Source organism: Dendrobium catenatum, unplaced genomic scaffold (assembly GCF_001605985.2).
Source record: "Dendrobium catenatum unplaced genomic scaffold, ASM160598v2 fragScaff_scaffold_142, whole genome shotgun sequence".
Lineage (NCBI taxonomy): Eukaryota > Viridiplantae > Streptophyta > Magnoliopsida > Asparagales > Orchidaceae > Dendrobium > Dendrobium catenatum.
The window spans coordinates 589,454-616,779 of NW_021318604.1; the positions used below are offsets into that span (position 1 = coordinate 589,454).

At 34.8% G+C, this 27,326-nt stretch overlaps 1 protein-coding gene across 1 annotated transcript in view; it reads left to right on the forward strand.

Moving 5' to 3' along the window:
* LOC110103971 (probable histone-arginine methyltransferase CARM1) overlaps nucleotides 1–27,326 on the forward strand; it is a 53,460-nt gene that overhangs the window by 16,354 nt on the left and 9,780 nt on the right. Inside the window, exons 4-12 of the mRNA XM_020832879.2 lie at nucleotides 5,803–5,955; nucleotides 6,123–6,226; nucleotides 6,364–6,462; nucleotides 6,558–6,627; nucleotides 8,109–8,205; nucleotides 14,484–14,538; nucleotides 15,276–15,359; nucleotides 22,748–22,825; nucleotides 23,182–23,285. Coding sequence (XP_020688538.1) covers nucleotides 5,803–5,955; nucleotides 6,123–6,226; nucleotides 6,364–6,462; nucleotides 6,558–6,627; nucleotides 8,109–8,205; nucleotides 14,484–14,538; nucleotides 15,276–15,359; nucleotides 22,748–22,825; nucleotides 23,182–23,285 — 844 coding nt within the window. The remainder of the gene's footprint in view (nucleotides 1–5,802; nucleotides 5,956–6,122; nucleotides 6,227–6,363; nucleotides 6,463–6,557; nucleotides 6,628–8,108; nucleotides 8,206–14,483; nucleotides 14,539–15,275; nucleotides 15,360–22,747; nucleotides 22,826–23,181; nucleotides 23,286–27,326) is intronic.

Consider the following 27,326-nt stretch of genomic DNA (forward strand, 5'->3'; position numbering starts at 1 on the left):
CGACTAAGCAACTTTAACGACTACCCTTGCAAACCCGATCAAACTCCTCTGTCCCTCTCTGTTTATATGTAATATGTATACATACGTATATAATTATAATTATAATGTTAAAAAAAGAGAAAAAATGATAAAAAAAGAGAAAAAATGATATAAAAAGAAAGGAGAATGAGACTTTCAAACGTATGTCAAAGACATGCACCGTCGACCGTAGGCCCGATTAAGAATGTTCAAATTGAAGACCCGTACCATCGATCTTAGATATGGGCAGATGATTTCAAAGTTCGAAGACCCGTGCCGTGATCTTAAATTCGGGCGGATGGTTTTAAATTTGAAGCCTACTGTGCCATTGATCTTAGATATGGGTGGGATGAAATAAAATTCGAAGACCCAATGCAGTCGATCTTAGATCCTGATGGGATGATTTTAATTCGAAGTCCCCATGTAGTCGATCTCAAATCTTGGTGCGATTGTTTAAATTCAAAGACCTTACGCCGTTGACCTTAGGTTCGGGGAGGAAGAAATTTCAGCAAATGCCGTCCCGATTTCTCCCTCAGTGGGGAGGGGATGCTGGGAGGCTGCCGAAATTTCCTGGAAAATTATATAATTTTTTTTGAAACAATTGGAGAGCAATTTAATTTGGATTTTAATTAATCAATTAATTAATGGATTAAAATTCATTAATTAAAATAAATTGAATTTAAAATTTATTGATTGATTATTTTTTTTAAATCAAGAATAAGTTTAAAATTCAAGAGCATTTTCAGATCCGAGGGCATTTTAAAAAAAATTGAGAGTTTTAAAATTAGAAAGCTTTGAAATCTAAATTTGATTAATTGGTTAATTAATTTATCAATCAATTGAGCAATTATAAAATAAAAATGAAATAAAAAAAGGAGGGGGAAGTTCCATTAATTGACATATATAACATTGTTTCCAACTCACAAACCCTCACAAACTGTACAACCTCTCCAAAACAAAAGCTCTCAAACTTTCCAACTCACATGTACTTTACTGCTCTCCAAATTTTATACAAAACTCCCCACAACAAATTTAAACTCTTTTAAACAAAGACACTCTGCAAGCATTCCAAGATCCCTCTTACACGAGCTCTTGCAGCTACCTGTGGGTTATATCCTCTGCAATTACAAGCCTTGGCTGTTGTAACTACTGGCTACGAACACCTGCAACCAAGCAAATGAAGAATCAATATATTATAAATAAATTGAATGAATGCTGGTAAATCTAAGCTATTGCAAGTATAACAAAAAATGTGGGAAATGTGTAAAAAGAACTATAACAGTACTGAAATAGAGTAACAAACTACTACCGACAATTTTCAAAGGAAATCCGTAAGCCCGTCCTTAGGGGAAAGTTTTAGGTATAAATCGACCTAACCCCTAATTAAAACACCGGCCACTTTTGATAGAAGCCGTAGGCTCGACCTCTGATGAAAATATTTAGGTGATAATACAATCCTAGACCCCTCACTTGGGCATCCTAGTTTATAGAACTTGGTTGTAAGACCCATCACTTGGGCCATTTAATTTGAAGGGTTAGGTCGTAAGACCCATAATTAAGCAACTTCTAAGCTCTGTTTAAAATTGCGCAATTAGAGGCGCGCCTTTGCGCAATTCTGCCCAAAAACGCCTCATAGCCTACGCAATTTTGGGCTTTCAAGAGGCGTACGCCTCACTGGGGCTGAGGCGCGCCTCAGAGGCGCAATTGCGCAACTCATTGTGAGGCGTACGCTGCATCTACTTTCTTATTTTCCACTATTGCTATTATTTTCCTGCTAAAATCCTTAATTTTTCATTTACGCAATTCTATGTTCGTGAGGCTTACGCCTCAGACCGCCTCGAGGCTTACGCCTTGCCTCACGGACGAAAACCGCCTCGAGGCGCAGTTACGCAATTTTAAACCTTGCTTCTAAGGAAGCACTAAGACCTATCCAACTGAAATATTCGGGTTACCTTTAGTAGAGGTCGTAAGTCACACTAACTGGGTTACTTTCAAATGAAAAGTCACAAATCCCTACCCAAATATAATCACACGGACACCTCTTATTGGAAAATCAAGGCAAAAGCTTCAGGAAAGAATTTCATCTTCAAATAATACTTTGAAACACAATAATTATGATACTAATCCTATGTCAAAAGCATATGGAATTTCTATCGTAAGATCTTCTACAAAATACACAAATTCATGAGCATCCTAGTCTATAGAGTTAGGTTGTATGACCTGCTAACGGGCAACTTCTAAGTGAAGTCGTAAGACTCATGTTTTAGGAAAATTGTTAAATAAATAACAATGATCCTAAACCCCAAACAATCAATTCAAACCAATGGATATCTTGGACTAAGAGATTAAACTGTAAGACCCGCTTTTCTAGTAACTTCCTAAGGAAATTATAAGACCTACCCAAACAATTAACGCTCCCAGTCAGCCTTGCTGTAGAGTTAGGTTGTAAGATATTTGGGTAACTCATAAATAGAGTAGTAAGCCCCATTCCAAATCAAATATCCGGGCTATTTTCTACGAAAGTCGTAAGTCCCAACTTAAATCTAAATACCTGAGCTACTTCTTAAAAAAGCCATAAGACCATCTCCAATCCAAACTGCGGGGTTACTTCTAAACGAAGTCATAAATCCCAAATTAAATTAACTCTTGGGTTTTCTAATAGATGTTAACTCCAAAACACCTAACAAAATTAAAACTAAAATTCATATCTAACCACTTCAGTCTATTTGGGATCCATGAGAGGAGGCAACCCATGGCTGTTAATCAGATTCCCTGGACACTATAGTCAATGATTGTTAGTGTTGGTAGACTAGAATCCACGGTATACCCAGGATGACGGAATCATGAGATCTTGATCGGGTTTACCTCCATTTCCCCCCACAATTGAGACTAAATTACCTAAAAATTATTTTATCCTTAATCAAGAGTTCTCTCTTACGTGTTAAGAGAGGTAATTAACTATGAGTGTTTGCGCTCATGAGAAGTAAGGACCCCAAATCTTTAAACCCTGACACTATCCTCAGGGGAAATCAAGTTAATTACAATCTGACTTAAGTGAAATGAAATCCTACGACTGTAAAACGGGATTCATGCATTCGTGCAGTTTTTCTTGAGCCAATATGTTCCCTTCTGGCTCTTCGTTTTCCCCTATAACCCTTTGGTTTCCTTGCTGTTTTTACTGTTGGCTGCTCGTTTTCCCCATTGGCTATTGTGTTGCTTCGGTTTCTTCCCTAGGCGACAGTCCCTTCGGTTTTGGGTAGCTGTCCCTTCGGTTTTTGTGTCCATTAACTGCTGTATTAATGCCTCGTTTTCACCCCAGCTGCTGTCCCTTCGGTCCCTCCTTGCTACGGTTTTCAAGAAATTTTAGTGGTTGTTTTAAAGGTGCATTAACTACATGTACTAATTATCTTTTTCCTTTTTTTCCCTATAAATGGGTATGTTTTGTGGCTGTTTTAGATGAGTTTTGTGATGATTTTTGGAATGAAACCTTTGGGTTTTCAATAGCTTGCGAGCTATCCTTTTTGACCTCCCTGTCTTCTTAAACTTCGTCTCTGACTTCTATCTTTTTTCTTCTCTTCATGGTAACCTTTCCATTGTATCTTTCTTCTCAAAAAGTTGTAAGGTGTCTTTGAGTCGTATTTGTAGGTTGTCGTTGCGTCGTGTTTAAATTATTTGTTATTGTTGTTGTTCCTTTTATTTTAAATTGTAAGATTTTGTTTGTCTATGTTTAAGGAAAGGAAGACTTTTGTTTGAGTTTGCAATACTAGTATTTTTTTTCCATCAATTTGGTTTCAGAGCTTTAGGTTGTAGTGGGTCTTCCTTTCTTTGAGTCTTAAAAAAAGGACAATCATGATGTAATAGAATTTGTTGTTGATGAAAATCAACCATATGTTTTGAAGACAAAATTCCAACAAGCAGATGGATCCCGTCCCAAGGAAGTTCTACAAATCCAATCCAGAATGAGCTATACAAAATTCAGTGTTGGATTTCAATGGTTGTTTGGTCTTCCCAAGATGGTTGTTTGGTCTTTCCTGTGTTGGACTTCGATGTTCCCTCTTGACTCTTTGTTTTCCCCTATAAACCTTCGGTTTCCTTGCTGTTTTTACTGTTGGCTGCTCGTTTTCCCCCATTGGCTGCTGTGTTGCTTCGGTTTCTTCCCCATGCGGCTGTCTCTTCGGTTTTTGTGCCCATTAATTGCTGTATTAATGTCTCGTTTTCCCCCTAGTTGCTGTCCCTTCGGTCCCTGCTTGCTGCAGTTTTCAGGGAATTCTAGTGGTTGTTTTAAAAGTGCATTAACTACATGTACTAATTGTCTTTTTCCTTTTTTTCCCCTATAAATGGGGTTGTTTTATGGCTGTTTTAGATGAGTTTTGCGATGACTTTTGGAATGAAACATTTGGGGTTTCAATAGCTTGCGAGCTATCCTTTTTGACCTCCCTATCTTCTTAAACTTCGTCTCGGACTTCTATCTTCTTTCTTCTCTCCATGGTAACCTTTTCATTGTATCTTTCTTCTCAAAAAGTTGTAAGGTGTCTTTGAGTCGTATTTGTAGGTTGTCGTTGCACCGTGTTTAAATTGTTTGTTGTTGTTGTTCCTTTTATTTTAAATTGTAAGGTTTTGTTTGTCTATGTTTAAGGAAAGGAATACCTTTTTTTTTGAGTTTGCAATACTAGTATTTTTTTTATTGCATCATCGTGCCTACTATTAAGATTGACTATAGTGACCTTAGCACCCTAGATGAAACTAAAGATTTATGTTTTTATCGGCGTATTAGTAAAACTGAAGTTAGAGAGGCTTTATAGAAAATGAAGGGTGGAAAAGCTGTTGGACCGTTGTTGTTGTTGTATCGTGCCTACTATTACTCATATTTTTCTGATTTATATCTAGTACTGGATGACTTGATTGTTCACTTGAGGAGAATATGGTACATTTAAATGTGCAATGTGAATAAATTACGAATATGATATATGTATTATTATGAGTCTTGTGGATATATGAACTCTTGTAAGACAACTTTGAGTTCTCAATAGGAAGAGTACTTGATGTATAATGCATCAAAAGTCTGAATGTTACTGTCTTTGTGGATATGTGGAATTTTGATATGATATCAATTGATTGGATTTTCCCTGCCTCTTTGTCCAACCTGTTCTTGGTGCAATTTACTACGGCGTGGGGATTATGCTAATTGAGTAGTGACATACGTATGGTTTAGATGGTGGCGCTGACCTAGATGTGCACCATCTCTCCTTACTTCCTCTTTTAATTTTATTTATTAATTTTACGAGTTATTTTTGTTAGCCCAAATGTGGTGCTTGTTCTTTTTCCGCATTATATCCAATTTCTCAAAGGTCGAATTGGCCAATTCATTCTATATCTGTTACCTTTTTCCTTTTTTCGCATTCTGGGCTTGGCTGGCCAATCTGAAGGTTATGGATTTCCTTTCTGGTTTGAAGTATGCGTTTATACTTGCATAAAAGCTGTTTCTTTTTTTTTTTATGTTGGTGGGCTTAATTTAGCATTCCTTATCGCTCTCTGAGTAAAATAAGTTCTTGTTTTTATATAGATAAGGCTATTCTCTTGCATGACTTTAGGATATACTGTGATTCTGTGTGGTTATCATGCATCTGTTCATGATGATATGCTGATGGATAAAGATATTTTGTACTTCTCTTTTGTTATTATTATATCAAAATATTTTACAAAATAATGTATGCTGAAGAAGACATGTTTTAGAATTTTTGATGTGAAGCTGAACCTTTTTGTTTTTTAAACTTTTTGCTCCAGGTTTATCTGCAGGACCTATGGAAAATGGATCTATAATTTATTCTACAAGTAAATTTGATAACAAAATAGAAGCTTCTTCTGCCAAAATGTACTTTCATTACTATGGTCAGTTGCTGCATCAGCAAAATATGCTACAAGATTATGTCAGGACAGGTTATGATAAAAAATAATTCCCGATCATATTTCTTCTAGTACTTGTATTGTTATTTTTCTGCAGGTAGTTGTTCCTTCGCTTAGTCCCCAGCTCACTTTGAAATTTCATTCGAAATTGCCATGTACAGGCTATAAACATACTATTGATTTTGGGCATAATTTTACAGGAACCTATTATTCTGCAGTAATTGAAAACTGTATAGACTTTCAGGACCGTGTTGTAGTTGATGTTGGTGCTGGTAGTGGCATACTCTCACTCTTTGCTGCTCAGGTATACCTATAGAATATTTAACTGATAATTATAAGTCGTAGCGAAGCTACGTGTTGTTGTGTTGTTACGTTGATAGTGCTATCTTTCTTCTTGCAAGTGCTTTTAAAGAATATATAACTAATTTGGTCCGCGTCTAGGCTGGTGCCAAACATGTTTATGCTGTAGAGGCATCTGAAATGGCAGATTATGCAAGCAGGCTGGTAGCTGGGAATCCATCACTTGGGGATCGCATTACGGTTTGATTTATTTCCTTTTTTCAGACTATTGCAGTTCAAACTTGTAGCATTATCTTTTTATCTTGGTCGTTGATCTTGTTGTATTTCCTTAACAGGTCATCAAGGGAAAAGTTGAGGAGGTTGAACTACCTGAGAAAGCAGATATTCTTATATCAGAGCCTATGGGTAAATTTTTCTGTGTACTAGATCTTTTGTATCAGTCAACTTTCACAACTGCTAAACTTTTACTATTGTCCTTTTGTATGGATTTTACATTATTATTTTTATTGTTAATTTGAAACTACTTAGTCAATTTTCTCTTAATTATCTTTTCTAGAGTGAATTGCCTTATTGTTGTACAGAAATATGATTTTATGTTACCTTTTTTTTAATTTTCCTTAAAGTAAATGGCATATAGGTTTCTTGTTATATAAATTTGTAGCATGATTTTATTAGGGCCTTGATCTGTTCTCATTTATATTTTACATTTTAATACGCTTTTCCCTCATTGAAACCGACTTTTTACTGTTTTGGTTTGAGTCTGTTAAACTTTTTACACTTTACATGATCTAAGATAGAAAATAGGGAAGTTGCTGTAACCGCCTATGGTTATTCTACTTTGCTCATGTGTGCATTGAGATTTAAGCTTTAGAATACAATTCTTATCACGCATATTTAACTCATGACATGCTCTCAGCATGCTTCCCATGTTCAATTTTCCAAGGCTGGGGATCACATTGGTTCAATTTCCAATAGGTTTTCTTCACTTTGGCTTATGGTGGACTAACCGTCAATTTGGTGCTCAATTGTTTAGAAAAGACCACAAAATATGACAAAAAAGCAATGGCTTGTAAAACTAATTGTATTGGAAAAAATCCAATTAGACATTTGCTATTTAGTCCATGATCTGCCACTTTCTGAGTATGTAGCAGTTTTTGTCTTGTCATGCGAGAGATGAGCTTGCAGAATTGAAGTTGGATGCCTTTGTTTTGGGATAGTATTGCTTCAATTTTCAATCACATGATTTGAGAACATGAATCTACTTCCTTCAATTGATGTCTTCCTTTCTGATCACACAGTAGTTTGTTTTTTTGTCCTGGTTTATGATCTATATAAACAATAAGAAAATTGAATTCCAGAAAGATAAATATCCCAACCTACAATGGCACAATTTTTAGGGAGTGGGCTGTTCGAAAGCTGATTGGAAGGACTGGGATCAGGCTAAGACTGTGACTTCTATCTCTTAAAAGCGTCAGATACCTTACAGTTATCTTTTGAGGTGCTTGTTTAGTGGATGGTTTCAAGGAAACTTTAGCTGGCATCTTCCATTTTTAAAAATCGCTGTTCTTTGAGCTTGAATGATGTTTTCTTTGGACCATTTGTGAGGACACATAGTACAAGGTCTCATGTTGAGAAATCTGTTCACGTGAGGTCAATTCAAAGTTAGATCCTGATTTATTTATTTGTTTATGCAAAATTAAATTCTAAACATGGAGTAAACTCTATCAACTAAAGGTCTTAATCCAAAAGCATCCCTAGTATTTCCACAACACATTACGTACATATTTTGTTGCTTCTTTTTAAGCTATCCTTTGGGGCATTGATGTACTGGATTTAATGTTGTTGCTGGATATAATCAGCTAATGCTTTATGAGATATATTCTTAGGCACATTGTTAGTCAATGAAAGGATGTTGGAGACATATGTCATTGCAAGAGAGAGATTCCTTGTCCCTAATGGGAAAATGTTTCCATCACTAGGAAGGTATGTACTACCACTAAACAACTATTCTTATGCTTGGTATGCTTTTGACACGTGCACTAGCTCATCTATTTTCTTGTTGCATGATTGTGCTTGAATAGATTATGTTTGTACTGTTATTTTCCATGAATTCATTTAGAAATTGAATATAAATTTTGTGTAAGTAGATGTGGCCATTATCTGCTAATGGCTCACGAAGCACATTTTTGGTTTGTATTATCATAAATGTGACCTGAATTTGTGAAACATAATCTCTTGAACCTTCATCATTATCAATGGCCTTATTCCAATTATTTAGTGTTGACCTTTTGAATTCTTTATTTTATTTTATTTTATTTTATTTCTGCCAAGTGCTTAATGACTTTAAATCTATCATTCACAAATCATTTATTTCTAAGCATTTAGTTATTTTTTTTCTTAATTTTCTTCGTATTTTAGTTGATTCATATCAATTAGAATTATATCATTTGGCAAAGACATTTGCAGGAGGATGTACCTTGGTGTATGCTTTTTGCTGATGATATTCTTCTTGTTGATAAGACTAGAGAGGGTGATGTAGAATTAAATGCCTTTAAATGGATGGAATAATAATTTGCACGATTTCTTGAATTAAGCAAGTAAGATTAAAACTGTTAGCAATCAAAATGACAATAGAAAACAAGAAAGGGGTGCCTACGTTTAGGCTAATCCACTTGCCAAGCACTTGGAAAATCAAAATAAGCTAGAAATTCAACAACATGCAAAGTAAATAGTTTTCAACAAAATCCCTAATCTAACAATAAGATTAAAAATATAGAAAACACGCTCAATCCTACGTTTACTAAGCTTAGGCATAAAATGAAGCACGACTCCTTGTGATTTTTCATCACCTACAAGGTCAAGGGATTATGAATGTAATTAAAAGGGGAAGAAGTTCACCTTTGTCGAAACCCATAAACAAGTAGGCGAGATGGTGAAGAAGTTCGTCATAGCTTCCCTTGAAGGTTCAACTAGAGAGGAAGAAGTCTCTCCCAAGCGTTAAAGTGTTGACGATGATGATCCTTTGCTAAGGGAGAGGTTTCTTTCAAGAATCCATGTAGGAAGTGGCAATAGAGGGTGGCCGGCCAAGGAGGAAGACTAAGGGAAGATTGAGTTCAGATTTTGAGAAGAGTATTATGGAGGGAAAGCTGAAATTAATTTCCATCAATTCTTTAGGCTTGGAAATAACTTAAATAAAATATGGAGGTAAGAGAGAGGGGACGGGTTGAGTAGAACAACATTTGGTATTTAATTCAAAGGGGGAAAGCTTAATATTGGGAAGGAATTAAGTGGGTGGGCCCTTGGGAGTTTCGGCCATGCAAGAGGGAGGGGGTTGTGTGTCTGGATTCAATGTTTTTGGAGTTAGGGCATTAATTACTCAATTAATTCAGATTTGAATTAATTGATTTATTTAATGGCCTTTCCAAATATAGAATTAATGAAATATGAAGGATTTGAGATTTAAATTTGAGTTATTTCAAAATTCAAACTCCTTCCATAGATAGTTGGAGTTAAATAAGGAAAGTGGAGCTTTAGGAAACAAATCCAAATTTAAATGGGGGGGGGGGGCGGAGGCTTAATGGGATAGAGAGAGAATTAATGAGATAGGGAGAGAAATTAAGGAAGCTATTAATGCTTCCTTGACTCATGGACTTAAATTTAGGATGAAATATTTCATCATAATTTAACTTTAATTCAATAGGCAAGGATTTGTAAAGTTTCCTAAAATAGGAGTGATATTTTAGGTAACTTTTCAAATTCAAATAATTTGAATTTGATAAGTTAATGAGTCACCTAAATTAATCAACCCAATTAGGAAAGGAATCAATGTAAGCAAGGATGGAGGGAAAAATCTAAGGGGAAAGTGGCGGCTTGGGCTTGGGTTCAGTTGGATGAAGGACCGGCGGTGGGGTGGGGTTTTGGGTAAGCCGGCCGGTGGTTGTTGTGGGGGAAGGAGGATGTTGGCTTGAGGTGGTGGTGGTGGGAGATGTTGGCCGGTGGCAGGGTGGGGTGGCTAGGAAATCCGACGGCTAGGAGGAAGAGAGATTGAAAGAAAAGAACGATAAAACAAACCACGAACCCGACCGTTTCCAAGGTTGGTGGGTGATATGTTTTCCCTTTCCTAGGGATCTCGCTCTCTCTCCAAGTACTCTCAAGATCTCTCAAGAACTCAAGCAACAACACAAATTTTTTTATCATTCAATCATTAACTTTCAAAGAGAAACATAGGGGCTATAAATAACCTCATATATATGACTCAAAATAAGAAAGATGACAATGCCCTCAGTGCTTACACACGACCTCCCTTAAGGGGTAAACACGGGAAAAACAAATACAACATAAATAACAAGAGATAAATAATATAATAAAAACAAATACATGAAATGACTCAAAAATACATCGACTCGATCGTGACTGTAGATTGACGACCACGCCTCTGATACACTTTTCATGCTCTGATGTCCCCATCAGAGGGAGTTGAAGGTAAACTTGAATTATGGAGGTCAACTTTAGAGTCTAAAGGTTTTCGCTTGAGTAGATCTCAAACTGAATATATGGAGTGTAATTTTAGTAGCAATAGACCTAGTGAGGGGATTGTGACTTTGGGTGATCAAGTCATTAATAAGAGTACACGTTTTTGATATCTTGGATCTATTGTTCAGAGTGATGGTGAAATTGATGGGGATATTATCAGCAGAATTCAAGTTGGATGGTTGAAGTGGAGCCGTGGAGGAATGCATCGGGCTTGTTGTGTGATAGAAAAGTCCCCCTCAAACTTAAAGGAAAATTCTATAAGATGGTGGTGAGACTTAGGTGGATGAGTTGCTTGACCCTTAGAGATAGGATACGAAATGAGCATATACGTGAAAAGGTTGGAGTAGTTCCAGTGGAAGATAAGATTAGAGAGAGTCGCCTTAGATGGTTTGGTCACATTAAACGGAGGCCTTCCGATGATCCAGTTAGGAAAGTTGAGGTATTAAATTTGACTTATGTTAAGAAAGGTAGAAGGACCTAAAAAGACTTGGTTAGAAAATATTAGAAATGATCCTTCTTTATTAGATTTAAATGAGAATTTGACTTTTAACCGGACACAATGGAGAAAAAGGATTCATGTAGCCGACCCCACGTAGTGGGATAAAGGCTTGATATTGTTTTGTTATTGTTGACAAAGACCAGGTCATCCACTTTGAACATTATTTGTAAGCATTTCCTTTTAACTAATATAAAACTTTATGTTCTCAGTATTAATATTTGACTATTTGGCATCATCCTATAAGAAATGACTAATATTTTGTCACTCTATGACTACATAAAATACTTGTCATTATTATATCATTACAAATCTTTATACTTTCAATATATTTTGAAATACACATTTCTTTCTTTTCTTATTTAACACGATCATATGACTTCTCAAGTTCATTAAAAAAATTATATGAAAGTCCTTTCTATATATTTTTTACTTCTTCATTAATTAACTTGACATATTACTCATCTTCATAGTATATATTTTTGGCTTGAATGCCAATTGATTCTTCAAAAATTGGCCCATTTTTTTCAAGTTTATATTTAATTAGTGTCGCCCATAAATTTATTGTATGAAATATAAGTTTAACTTATATATATAATTTTCACAATCTTGAACATCTCCTTTAGTTTTGAATATTGGTAGCAAAATTCTTTTTCCTTCGATCATTGGCATTCTTTTGGTCTTCAAAATTACAATAAAAAGATTTGTTAACCAAATAACATTTGCAGCATGCATAACTCTCAATCTCAATATGTATCACACATGGCCATAAAGCTTTATGCATTTCTTTAGAGCTAATTCTATTTCATTTTTTCAATCAATTTATTAAGTACATTTTTTTGTTCATTATACTCCCCCAAATTAATTTCTTCCATTTACTCTTTAATAAATTTTCAAAGTAGTATTTTAATCTTTTCTTGATGCCTTATCTTTAAAGTTTAAATTAGGTATCTCTTCTTTTCTTATGCATTTAACAGGAACAAATCTCTTATCTTGTCTTCTCTAGTTATAAATAATTATATTTTGGTATTAAAAGAATAATAATTTTAACATAAAAAGCATGTGAAAAAACTGTTAGATGATTAATTGCTCACAAACTATACAATATACAATTTGGAGTTGAAGTGGGGGGGTCATGAAGAGAGAAAGAAGTTCAAATCCTTGAAACTTGCATTGAAAAAAGTGAACGTTGATGCCAAGTTTACATTACCTAACTTCTGTAACGCGTCAATATGATGAGAATATCACTGCACTCCAAAGTAGACAAAGTTTAATTAGTGCCACGTCACTTTGCATTGGCACTTTATAAGGCCTTCATTATAGTTATGAGACACTTATATTTTTGTTTCTGCACTATTATTTCTTTAAATACCTTATTTCTAATGCTTATATATAGTGCTTTTAGGAAAAAAATAAGTTATTTTAATCAAGTTCAAGTAGATTCACTCATTAATATACTTGATTGTTTATATGTACTAAGATTGTTGAAATATCTTTATGCAACTCATGAAAAACTTTTTTTTTTTATTTGAAATGCCATCATATGCATTCGGAATTGTGTATATACATATACGCCAAGTAAATGATTAAAATGGTCCATAGAAATTTTATATTTGTTTATTTTGCCCTTGACTTTTCTAAGTTTTAAATTTAGTCTCTCAACTCACTAAAATTTGAAACATTCTTTTACTATCAATTTTGTCTTTTCTTTGGACAAAAAATAGAGAGAAGTTTTCCTTGATGATATTTCAAACTTTTTAGGGCTAATCCTATTAGTTTGAACTCATATTAAGAAGTGAGTTTGACCCTAAAAAATCCTAAATGCTCTCATGGAAAGCTTCCTCCGCTAGTTTCTATCCAAAAAATTGTAAAGTTGATGGTAGGACCGAATTTGTTTAGATTTGGCGACTTAAAGGACTACATTGAACAACTTGAGATGTCTGGGATTAAAATATGCATTTTAAAATCTAGAAATCATTTTGATGATTTATTATATATATGTCAATGTTAGGAGATTTGAATAAACATATGATGCTACATCACTGCTACATTGGTAGTGATATGACTAATTCTAAAGGCATATGACTTAAAAAAGAAGTCACTAAATTGTGGCGATTAACATTTATCTTAGGCTTGATGCTTTGGTAGAGTTATTCTAAGATGCTGGTGAAATTCTCTCAGTTTGTGCCAAGCTTGAGTGCATAGGCATTGAGTTGTTGCTTCAATATTAAGTTAGATTTTTTATCCAAGTTTAAATATAGTGTATGATTGAACTTTTTGTGTGGAGCTTACGGTAAAACATGCTTGATATTTTGTGTTTGGTTTGGGTTGAATTTTTTTACTTATATTTTGTACGGTTCCATTTTCTATGATGATATTCTTCTTGTTGATAAGACTAGAGAGGGGACTAGAGAGGGAGTTGAAGGTAAACTCGAATTATGGAGGTCAACCTCAGAATCTAAAGGTTTTCGTTTGAGTAGATTTAAAGCCGAATACATGGAGTATAATTTTAATAGTAATAGATGTAGTGGGGGTTTTGTGTCTTTGAACGATCAAGTTATTAATAAGTGTACTCGTTTTAGATATCTTGGGTATATTGTTGAGAGTGATGGTGAAATAGATGGGGCTATTATTAGTAGAATTCAAGTTGGATGGTTGAAGTGGAGGAATGCTTTGGGTTTATTGTGTGATAGAAAAGTACCACTCAAACTTAAGGGTAAATTTTATAAGATGGTGGTGAGACCTGCAATGCTTTATGGCGCAGAATGTTAACCATTAAAAGAGAAGCATAATATTAAGTTAAGTGTTGCTGAGATGAGTATGCTCAGGTCGATGAGTGGATTTACTCTTAGAGATATGATACGAATCGAGCATATTTGTGAAAAGTTTGGAGTAACTCTAGTGACATATAAGATTAGAGAGAGTCACCTTAGATGGTTTAGTCATGTAAAACGGTAGCTTTCCGATGACTCTGTTAGGAGAGTAGATTTATTAGATTTGGCCTATGTTAAGAAATGTAGAGGTAGATCTAAAAAGACTTGGTTAGAAAATATTAGAAATGACCTTTCTTTATTAGATTTAAATGAGAATTTAACTCTTATCATGACACAATGGAGAAAAAAGATTCATGTAGCCGACCCCACATAGTGGGATAAATGCTTGATGTTGTTGTTGTTTAGATATAACAGTTTTTGGATTGGCATCTAACTCATCCAAAAGTTTGCTCTTGTAGGATTCATGTGGCACCTTTCAGTGATGAATATCTTTTTGTTGAAATTGCAAATAAGGTAATTGAAATTTATTGCAAATTTTGTATGATTCTTGGTTAAATTTCTGCCGTTTCGTTGTATTTCACTAGTTCATTGCAATCATGGTTTCAGGTTTCATTGTATTAGAAATCAGAGATATAGTTAATATTTTTATTCAGGATTTGTATCCAGTCTAATTTCTTCCTTCCTTTTTTTGTGTGTTCCATTAATTCATGGCAATATTGGTATCATTTTTCATTGTCTTAGAAATGGTGCATTAATTAACTTTTACATAGTATTTATATTGGACTAAGGGAACAGTTTATAATTTGTGATATTTTGCTTTTTAAACCAAGTTTTATTCTATCCATCAAATCCCCCGGATTAAAAGGAAAAAATGGCACCCTCACAGTTTCCCTCTTCATTAATCCCCAGAAATGAGGCCTTTTCCACAAATGTACTCTCTTTTCTTAATGCGGGTGCTATCGAGGATTTTGATAGTCCGTGTCTGGGTATTTTAATTGCAGTGTGAGTTCCTCTAGAATTTTGCCATTTGCCATTGATTGGTACTTTATGTTCATTGAATTTGTTCAGTCAACATTTTGTTTTGTGGCAACCCTTTGAGATCAATCTTCATCAACCTTATATCCAAAGTTCCAAACTCTTTATAGTCGTCATACTTCAATCATTTAATGAGTTCTACATGAGGTGTTAAAATAGAAATCTTTTGGATGTTATTTAGCCAAAAAACTAATTAATTCTTAAAATAATTTCAGGCTCTTTTCTGGCAGCAACAGAACTTCTATGGGGTTGATTTAACTCCATTGTACGGATCTGCATTTCAAGGATATTTCTCGCAGGTTTTTCCCTTCTTTGGATATTTTGTTTGATTATTTGTATAAACTCTACTAGTTTGCGGAATCATATGGTAAGGCCTTAAGAATTGTTGTCATTGTTTTCTATTTTCTATTTTATGAGAAAAAATGTACATCAATTTTATTGTCTGATGATGAGGCACCAATATTTCAAATCCTTCTTGCGTTGTATATAGAGACATTTCCGCCCATCCCGAGATGCATCTTACATTTTAGCCATCTCATCAATTTTTTTTCCAAAATTAGAGATGAATAATTATGGAACATGCTGATTGCGACATGTTATGGTGGTGAACTGTAATTTTTTTTTGGGTAAGCCAACTTTTTAATTGAAATTAATTTCAATGTTGGTGAATTTGCTATTGAATATGCCATTGGTGTTTGTGGTATGATGATAACACTGCAAACATCAAGGTTTCCACATTTGTGTTGAATTATTATTATTTATAAAAAAATACCACACGACTTACTCACTTCGCCCATTCACACATGATCTAGTTACCCTAAGCTCTCCCTCTCACAATCTCTCACAATCTTCCTCATTCTTCCACTCTTTTATCCACGAAATCGCACAATAGTATGATACAATCTCTCTCTCTCTCTCCCTCTCATCTCTCAACCTCTGATTCAACTTAAAATTCTCAAACCCTTTTTCTCTTATGAGAAAATTACAGTACAACTCCTTTCTCACATTCCCTCTTCTTCGCATAGATTGCACTCTAGCTTTCGCGAACTCCTCACATCACTGAACCTGACTTGTTTACTCGATCCCTCCTTGCACAAGCTTCCCTCAATCCTGCCTCAATCGATGCTCTCTAGCTTCCTTTCTCTTCTCACGTGCATAGCCTTTTCACTCTTAAATAAAACACTTGACCGTGAAAAAGTCATGTGGGAGCTGGAGAAGGCTCGACCAAACTATAAATGTGCAAGGAAGAAAAGTAGCTCATGCGATTTGCAAATTTAAGTTAAATATGCCCGTAATTTCTAAATTGAGGCTTTAGGTAAAACAGGGATGCTCAAAATTTAAGATTTTGCAGGATTTTAAGTTGTCATTTTTGTTGTTTAGCAAAATTTAAGTTAAACCTTGCTTCAATCCTACTGCAAGCATCCCCTTTCCCCCTCTCCTCTCACACTCTCTATTCTTCCCTCAATGTTTCTCTCTCTCTACTCTCCTCTATCACACACTCTCTCCACCCATGATACCTCTCTCTCTCTCTCTCTCTCTCTCTCTCTCTCTCTCTCTCTCTATTTCTCTAAAAAAGGCAAAAAAAAAAAAAGAAATTCCATAAAGGAAGAAAAAATTAAACAAAGGGAGATAGGAAAAGTGTGTAGCGTTGCTCTTATCGCAAAAGTTCCCTTGCTGTCGGTATTATCATTGCCACCAACTGGAAGGTGTAATGCAAGAGCTGAAAAAGTTTAAATACATGTGTGTTATTCAAATGGGATGAGGACTATGCAAAACAATTACTTGGAATCATTATTCCAATCCATTGATGAAATATTGTGTGCATTTGGTGCAAAAATTGAAGGCATATGCATGCTTTTTTAAGCATAGTGGGTTTGAAGAACCTTGACCATGACATCATAAATATTGACCTTGCACACTTTTTTTAAGCATTTTAGGAAATTCTAACATTTCTTATAGAAGCCCCTACACAGGGGAGATATTAAGAGATTGTCAAAATTTTTTAGATTTAATTAACTTAAAAGCAAAAGTACAAGAATGACCCTGGATAGAAGCAATGAAAAAATGAAGATAAATGAAAACAAAGTTATAAAATGAGCACTCTAAATGCAATTTTTGTTAGCTCACAACTAGGATTGAGCACTGAGCCTCACTAATGAGCATGGATATGACCTCATTGAACACTAAGAACCCCTTTGAATTGTGAACAAAATGCATGTAAGCCAAAGTTGCTTTGAATGCACGGTAAAAATACAACTTGCAAGATTTGCTTTTGAATCCCCCATAGCCACTTGCAAGCGGACAAAAGATGTTCTTTAAAAATTCTAAAGTGAAAAGTTGCACGCAGTCTAAATGACAAAATTTTCATTCATTAAATTATTTTTCAAATCATGTACACATTACAAGACAGCTCTCAAATTCAATTATGACATCTCAGAGAGCATGCAAAAAGCCTTTAGACTCTAAGGTTGACCTCCATAATTCAAGTTTACCTTCAACTCTCTCTCTAGTCTTATCAACAAGAAGAATATCATCAACAAAAAACATACGCCAGGGTACAATCTCTTGCAAATGTCTTGTGAGAACATCCATGAATAAAGTAAAAATATATGAGCTTAAGGCTATCCTTGATGCAATCAAACAAAAATAAGAAAATACTTGGTCAAATCACCTTGTGTTTAAACACAAGTAACAGCTCCTGCATATATATGCTTAATGAATTGAATATAAACATTATTAACCCCTTATGTAGAACTCTCCATAGCACTTCTCTTGGAACTTTATTATAAGCTTTCTCTAAATCAATAAAATCATATGTAGATCCTCCTTGTTCTTTCTATACTTCTCCATCAAACCTCTCAATAAATGTATAGCTTTCATAATAGACCTACCTGGCATGAATCCAAATTAATTTTGAGAAACATTAGTGTCACGCCGCAACCTATGCTCCATAACTCTCTCCCATAGTTTTAACACATTAACTTAATTCCTCAATAATTCACACAATCTTGTGCATCACCTTTATTCCTAAAAATAGGAATCAACACACTCATTCTCCACTCATCTTATATCTTTTTATTCTTTAAAATAATATTAAAAAGTTTAGTAAGCTAAGAAATTCCTTCATCTCCTAAGCATTTCCACCTCGATTGGAATATCATTAGGTCCAACAGCTTTTCCACACTTCAAAGCCTCTTTAACTTTGGTTTTACTAATACCCGATATAAAAACAAAAATATTTATTTTCATTTAGGGTGCTAAGGTCACTAAAGTCAGTCGTATTCTCACAATATTCATTGAAATGTTTAGATAAATATCTACACTACATTACATGGCTACAAGCAAAAGCTACAAAACTGAAAATTTAACTAGCAACGACTGTTCAAAAATCAAAATAGTAAAATACCTATCAACTCAAATATGATCCTGAACTGTTAATTAACAGCCTGATTCCCTTTTCCAGACACTAAAACTCACAAGCAACCAACAGTGAGCCAAAATAGCTCAGCAGATCACACAAGCCAATCTAAATTTTCAAATTCTTTTTTATTAAAATTTTGTTGAATATTTAAAAACAATTAAATAAATCATTGATTATACTGAACAAAAGCATAGCAATTATCCAATTTATATCACATAAATGTTGAACATATAAATCATTAAGTAATAATATCACATAGTAATTCATATTACATATCCCGGTCCCATAAAAAATCTCAAAGGATTCTGGCCCCTTATATCTCCCTTTTATGCTTATAAAATTGAACATACCCGTAGGCACCAGAACATGTCTTATAAGCACCCTAATAATTTCTGACAGAGACAGAACCTCAAAGGATTCTTGCTCCTTATAACTCCCAATTGATGATTTTCAATCATATAAACATATATTTCATCACAGAAGCATGTATTTCATTACATTGTAATAGTTAAAATAAAATTAAATACATGTTAGAATTTCACAGTATTGTATGACAAAAGATAGCTAAACTTTCTATAGAGCAAATTTTCACAATGTCAAAATGTAACCAAATTATAAAAGAATGTGTAAAACACTATTTCAAGACATTTATTGAACTATAACGTTATTTTTTAGTGTTTAGATTATTTTTTGTTCAATTAAAATTGCATTTTCAAAATACAAGGTATAAAATTTTTAGAAAATACTCAGAATGTTCATAATCATGTTCTCTATAATATATGAAAAGTTCAGCGATAAAAAATTTACTGGTTTAAAGTCATACAAGTTTTTCGCTAGCAGAAATACAATTTTAATTCAAAAATTCAAAAAATTTTCGTATATTTGAAATTGAGATAGGCATAAGGTGACCTACCTCGATCAGACAACTTTCTCAACAGGATGACGACTGAAAATGGCTCAAAGCAGTTCAAAACGTGAATTTTCTCTCAAACCCCTCTTTTTCTATCTCCTGCTTGCCGGATGCTCAAATGCAAATGATCGGATTAAATGGAATATTTTAATATTTAATATGTTGATAATGACTTAGCGCCGCGACGCTCAAATCAGAGCTTTACGACGCTAAAAAATCTGTAACAATCCGAGAGCTGGCGTCGCAATGCCACTTTCTGGCACCTTGGCTGAGTGCAGTGCTGCTGCGCTCGAACACCCACCCCCGCTGCGCTCTAAAAGTCACATTCTCAAATTTTGTCTAAATTCACACACAACCCTTGGGATACATTCTAGAGCACACCCAATCAATTTCTTGCATTAAATATTCCCAAAGATGTGCAAATAGTTGAAAAACTCAAAAGTTCAAAATCTTACCTTTTTCCAATTGAGTCGGAACTAGCGAAACTGAATGCTGAACCTGTAGGTGTTACACATGGACTACATTCTTTGCCAACATCTGTCCATGATGTGAGAACCCTTGCCTATTTAACACTGCAACTGAGCGTCGGTGCAACAGCCCTTGCACACTTCTAATTGTATTCAGGCCATACAGCGCGTCGCTTCTAGGGAAGACCATCGCATTAACATAATGTATTAAATGATTCATGTCATGATTATTCAACAAGTTTTACGTTGGCTGTCGACTATCTGATACAACCCTCCACTTTTCTCATCCAAGACTTGGGACATGGCAATGACATCATTAATAATATTGATTTATTATAGATGAAAAAAGTAAACTGTGAATTGGAGTGGAGATATTCAATCTAAAGACATGGTAACAATAGGACAAGCTAAATGAGCAATCATTTTGGCTAAAAGTACAATCATATCTTTAGACGATTGAAAAAGATGGATGGTGATACTTAGGGGTGTAAATAAGTTAAGTCAAGCTCGAGTCACCCTTAACTTGAGCTTGATTAATTAATCGAGTTTGAGTTTGAGCTCGAGCTTTATTCTATGAGTTCAAGCGGACTTGTTTATTGTGAAATAGAAAAAATAATTATGATTGAAGAAATTTTTAATTTTTATAGTAAAAGGATGTAAATAATGAGAAATTAGAAGATAAATAATAAGGAATAACTTAATATAAGAAATTGAGATTTAATTTTTTAATTTTTTTTTTTAACAACTTTATACTTAAAATCTTGTATGCTAATATATTTAAGTGCGTTTATATTATATTTTTAAACGAGTTAGCTTCCGAGCTAACAAGTCGAGTTAGGGCTGGCTTAGGCTTGACTCATTAACTTATCGAGCTTGAGTTGGCTTGACTCATTCACACCTATGGCAACGCTTTCTCTTTTCTCTTGGGAAGAATTAAAAGAAACATCAATAACTTGTGGAAGAAAATGCAAGATTCTTCAAAGAATCGAAGATCTTTGAAGAATCTCTCATTATAAATGATGTTGAAACCTATTACTTAAATAATTTTGGAGTCCTTTTTTTAGAAAAGAAGATAAACAAGTCATCTATTTTAGCCTTACCCAAAATTAGAAGGCCTTTCTATTTTGAAGCTTATTCATCGAGTTTTACCAATCAGACTCTTTCTGAAAGATGAGTGATCAGCATATTCTCTTGCTTATAAAAAACACGGGAAAAAAAAGGGCAGCAAAGGATAGCGTTAGGAACATCACTTTTTTAGTGGTACAATTAATAATAAGAACCAACTCTTTCCAAACCTTCATTTAGATTCACAGGTTTTAATTGATTTTGTAAAAGAGGATGCATGATCCAAAGATCTACAACATGTTAATTTTTATTTGTATATTTCATAATGATCTTTGACTTTCCCCCATTTTCTTCTTTAGGAAGAGTTATATTTATGTATGCTTTAATTTGAAATGTCTGTCTTTTAATTAATATTTTCATGTTTTTTTTAAGGGGAGCCCCTTTATCTATTTGTGACTCCCCACTAAACACTCCACCTCCACTCCTATATAAGGATGCCCAGACCATAGGGCTTATGAATGGTTGGAGTTTGTTGTCCTCTTTTGAATAAAGAAAAGCTTGCTTGTTTCAAAATTTCATTTCTCTTGTATTACGTGTGACTGCAATGAATTTTTCTTCCAACTGATATCTCGGCTGCTGTTCTTCCTCTCTTAACCAAAAAACATCAAGCTGTTGTTTTTGGGTGCATGCCAGCATTCTTGGAAGAGTTCTCTCTTTATCTCCAAATTCTCCTTCCCATTGTACCCATGGACCTCTTGACTTCTTCTCATTTCATATATGAATTACTTGGGGAGAAGAGAAAGATGAGATAAATGTACAATTATAAAAGGGGTTTCAAGGTGTTTGCATGTCTAGTGCTTAAGTGAGGTCTTTTAAATTCAGGTGAGAGCTAGTCAAGAGATCCAAATTTCAATGAAAGACCGACACCTTTTAAATTCAGGGTGAGAGCTGGTCAAGAGACCCAAATTCCAACGAAAGACTGAGGGACCAAGAACTATTTTGCACTTACGTTGGAGGATTTTTATCCAAAAAACCTCAAGTATTATCATATCACCTAGCTAGCTGATAATAATTCGTCAAACCAAGTCGAAATCATTTGGACCTTAAATCAAGTAGTCTGGTGTCCACAAATTTAGCACGATGCACTAGATTTTGTCTGAGGGTTGACATGCCAATATGAGTTTGCTTGGCTCAATCAAACATTGTCTAAGCAAGCACCTACTCAAATTTTTTGAGTCATTTTGAGGTGTACTTCATGTGAAAAACTCTATGCTTGATTGGATGGTATTCTAAATCTCAACAATTCTAAACTTAAAAAAATTTGCTAGATTAGTTATTTAAAATATTAATTTTCTTGTTAATAGAGTTTCTTGATTTGCAGCCCCAATTTATGGCTGTTTCCTTTCCCACAAATATTATTAACATGTTTCTTTTATTTTTGAAATGAAGACAAAAAAGACACAAACCATAACATTTGCAAACCAAAAAACGGTGGTGCTAAGCATAGCTTAAATAAAAGGGTGTTGTTTTATTTGATGAATTTTAACTTTGTCTTCCTTTTTTTTTGGGAGGAAAAGGGCAATGACATCTGAGTTATGAAGAACACTTCGGTATGCCTATGAAAACATTACGTTTGTGTTCCTTTAATAATGAAATGTTATATCTTTTCACTGACCTATTAAAATGATTTTGACAGTAACTGTCATTGAGGACCTAAGTATTGGCCTTATATTTTTGAATAGGGTTCAGTACAATATGCTGGCTACAGTTGATAGCCTGGACAGTTTGTTGATGGAATTAATGTTTTTTTGCTTTATCACGCAGCCTGTCGTTGATGCATTTGATCCAAGGCTTTTGGTCTCTCCACCTTCATTCCATACATTGGACTTCATTTCTATCAAGGTAACTGCCCGACTAATAAACAACAACCAATATAAATTATTGGCCTTTTAATGTTATGAGAAACGCTTTTGGATGCACTGTCTTAATACTTGCTTTCTTCTGTTTTTCAGACTGTTTTGACTCCTTTACTCCTTTACGCATGCTTCTGTATATTCTAGCTATTTGTAATGGGTCATTCTGCTTGTATTTTAGCTAATATTTTCGTCAATTGTGTTTTTTTTTTCTTTTCCATTATGTTTACTGATAATAAAGTAAAATATAGAGCTTTTAGATGATATATCAATATTAAATTTTCATTATAGTTGTTGGTACCTCTGCTGAATAACGATCTCATGAGATTATGCTTCATTCTCCAGGAGGAGGAGCTATACGAAATTGACATTCCACTAAGTTTCACAGCTTCTGTAGGCACAAGAGTGCATGGGCTGGCGTGTTGGTTTGATGTCTTGTTCAATGGAAGGTATGTTCTTTAATATTTAGCTTTCAGGAGACGTATCACCTTCCTTTTTTATCTATTCTTTATTAAACATATTTTTTTTTCCCTTTACCTGAGCATGTTCTTTTGTTTTACTCTCATGCAACAATCACCTTGCAAATTTTCTTTGTATAAATTGATCTGTGTTTGGAGGGAGGATTGACTGATGCTTATTGATGTAGTGGATCAGTGAAAGAAAATGATATGTTAAAAGAGATACACAAAACCAGGGAACAACCAAGCTCAAAGTCTTAAAATCATAATATATTTTTCATACACGCCTCTTCCTTACAACTAGTATATATAAATATAATAGAAGATTCTAGAAAACTAGATATACTAGTCCTAAGGTAGGCTTTAACTAAAATGTTCCATATCAAGCTTCCCTTGCATCAAAAGAACTCGACTTTGTCGAGGCGTGTCATTAGAAGGGAGATTGATGTAGATATCAAAATCAGTCCTTCTGGGTCAAAAATTTTGAATGTAGACATCAAAATAGCCGCATGAAGATGCTTTTCCCAATCCAAGTGATGAGGTTCAGCTTTGGAATCATTGAATTGAACAAGCATTTCAAATAGAGTAATAGGTGCAATTGTTATTCACAGCATGTATGATTCAGTTTGATTGACATAGTCGAGTTTGAATTTAATTTGCCAATTGTTTGGTGAATACGTGTTCTCAGCAAAGAACCAATCTTTCGTGAAGTTACTAACACCAAGGGCAAAAACAAGATCACTGTCATGATATAAATCAACATATCTTATCCCTTGCATTCTGTTTGTCATGATCCAAGGTTTAAAATTGCGCAATTGGGTATTGAGACGTCTTTTGTACATGAGGTGAGGCGTAAGCCTCAATGCATGAGCCTCAAAATAAAAAATTGCATAAAGAGCAAATAAATGTTAAAAGTGATTTTTAATATAATACTCAAATAATATGTTAATTGATGATATATTAACTTTTTATTGAACTATAAAGTAATAAATTGATATAGATATGAAAAAAAATGCAAAGATGAAAAGTGGGAAGTGAGAAATTGAGTGAAATATAATTGAAATACAAATATTACATGAACAAAAAAAATATTAATATAGGAATTACATAAAAGTATCTCATAACATTAAGTTCAACTCCAATTCTTTCTTTCTCAATTTTCTACTCATCCAAATTTAATTTCTAAAAAAATTTGAAATAATTGGCAACAACTCAAATCATCATCACTGATGGTTATTATTTGAGTCATCATCATAACCAATTGGTCTTTCCCCTGTCTCATTCTATAGAGTCCAATGCCTCCCAATATGCTTCTTCATTTATTTCAATCATCTTCCTCTTTTATAAATATTTTTCATCAACATAAAGATAAATTAATCCTCCAATTTTTTAGTAGAGGAGGTGGTGATGGTGTACGACTTTCAAATGATCCTTGATGGAAGTTATGATGGTGCTGGCGGCTGTGATTAAGGCAGCGAGCTGGAGGTTGAGGTGGTAGAGAGGAAGTTTTTATGACACGAGGGTTCATGAAGACATGATTTGTTCTTGGCTTTACTTTAGCATCTATGTAAGTTTTAATATATATATATATACATGGTGAGGCATGGTATGCCTCAAGGCGGGCCTCAACCAAGCTGAGGCGCAAGCCTCATAAAAAAAAACTCGAGGTGTTTTTGATTGGAATTGTGCTGAGGCAGGCCTCAAGGTGAGCCTCATATTGCGCAATTTTAAACAATGGCATGATCCCACTTCTTATTGTAGTGCTAACCCAATGTATGCAGAACTTGCATTTAGATCTTGCTCATCAATGTACCTATCACAAACGAGTAGCCTATCAATAACAGAGCCCCTTTCATCAGCCTTTTGGTAATCTTTTGAAAGAGCGAAAGCCTATGGCCGACACTCTACTTCAATTCTCAGATGCAAATTTGCATCCTCCCAGAGAATATGTGGGTATGTTTCTCCCAAGTAGAATTGAGATACATGAAAACTGGGCCAAAGACCTTTTTCCCGGATTCTCCATTCCTGAATTTAGGCACAAGATTATCTCCAGAATAGTGAGCACGGAAGAACATCTCTTCTATCATAGGATATTCTCACCTTTGCGTTGATGAATTAGTTGGAGACCTCACTCTTTAAGAGTCTGGTTTGCCTTGCTACTACTATATGCTTATCAACATCGTTGAGGTACAACCAAAGAAAATGCTCGAAAAGCCAAGCTTCGAGTATGGAGATTGAGCGCTAAAGAAGGCCGCATTGTGGTCTTCATGGGTGTTGCCGAAACGCCTTATGCTCTCTGAAGCATTGGTCGAGGAGCTTTGGTCGTGTAGTATCGCCTTTGCTGAAGGCGGCAAGTGTTGCAGGCGCTTGGTCACGCGGGTAGGGGACGGGGCCGGATCAGAGTTGGGGCACGTGTGTTTGCGCGGGATGAGAACTAACTAAAGGCGAAGTTGCGGTGGAGATTGTGAGCTCTGAAAATTCGGCCCCAGACTCCGCCCGACTGTTTGCTTTTACTTCTTTTTCGGGGGAGTTTTAATATACTAAGTTTTGAGGTAAAATTTGGGAAGGCAGATGGGTTTGTAGATAAGACACTACCCATAGATTTCGCCTTCATTTTACGATGACTTTTTGATCTGAGTTCTGGTTTCCTATAGGCACAAGCCCTTATAGTTAATTACCCCTCCCGATAACGAGAGAGAACTTTCGATTAAGGCTAGTCGTTAAGGATGTCACATAGGTTATGAACCTATCGTATAATAGCAATAATTTTAGGATTTAAATTTTGATCTTATTGATTTGGATTTTGAAATTTAGATTTTAGAATTTATTACCATAAATTTAAAATTGGTGGTGGGGGGAATGAAGACGAACCCGATCAAGATCCCATGGTTCCGTCGTCCCGGGCTGTCATGATCCATGGTCTACTTAGTCAGAGGAGGTAGTCGACCCAACCTGACAGAAGGCACCTTATCGGCAGCCATGGGTTGCTTCGTCCAAGAATACCTTGTAGACCTGGGTTGGTGTTTGTCTAAAGGGATATATCTGAATCCACCTTAGCTGACAGAGGGCTTTATGCCTATCGAATATATCCTATGATTCATCGTTCAAGGGTTTAACGCCTTTAGGGAACATACGGGCTTTGGCCGTGATCGTAATATAATGGTGCCATTTTGTGGCAAAACCACCCGATCAGAGGACACGTGCCACGTCCCTGTTGGCAATGGACTATTTGAGGATGAATCGTAGTTATACACCCAATATGCATTCACTCTTTGTGAGCTGAGATTAATTTCAAAATTATCACCCCCGACAAACGGTTGCGGGAGGTGGATGATTTTTAATTTTAATTTTAAGGTGATATATTTCAATTTAAGAATTTGAACTATTGTTTGATTTGAGATTTGACCCCTCCGGTTGAAATTTTCGATCAACACGGCCATCATCGGGGTGATATTAAGGTACTTGTATTTTCGTAGGATTTTGGGAGACATTTTGTTATTCAAGTTATATCAACTCCGGTCCTTTTGAGGAGGAGGATGAAACTTGAATATTTAACCCGCGCAACATTCTCAAATCGTTGGATTTGAAATTTATATGCGACGATCAGAGCACATGTGAGTTGTAGTATTTGACCCTGCGCAGCATTCTCGACGATTTGAGTTTGTAACTTTAATAATTCTGTTGGAGCACATGCAGGATTGTATTTAATTTAATGGATCACATTTAATACATAAGGACATTTTAAAATAGTTAAATATGATCCATTTAATCAATTGATTTTATTTTAGAAAATAGCCTGGGATTTTATAAAAAAAATGCCCAAATTTTTATTGAAAGGCCTACGAAAACCTTCTGTCCGCTTGTACACATATTGTAGATTAATACTTGTAGGTTTATTGTGATTATAAAAAAATCTCCTATTAATATCAATAGGAAGTTTATCAGACCGATTGTTGTATATGTATTAAACTTTCTACAACTACATGTGGGTAAACTATAATGTCTTTTAGCATCTATATCCTTTCACCAATA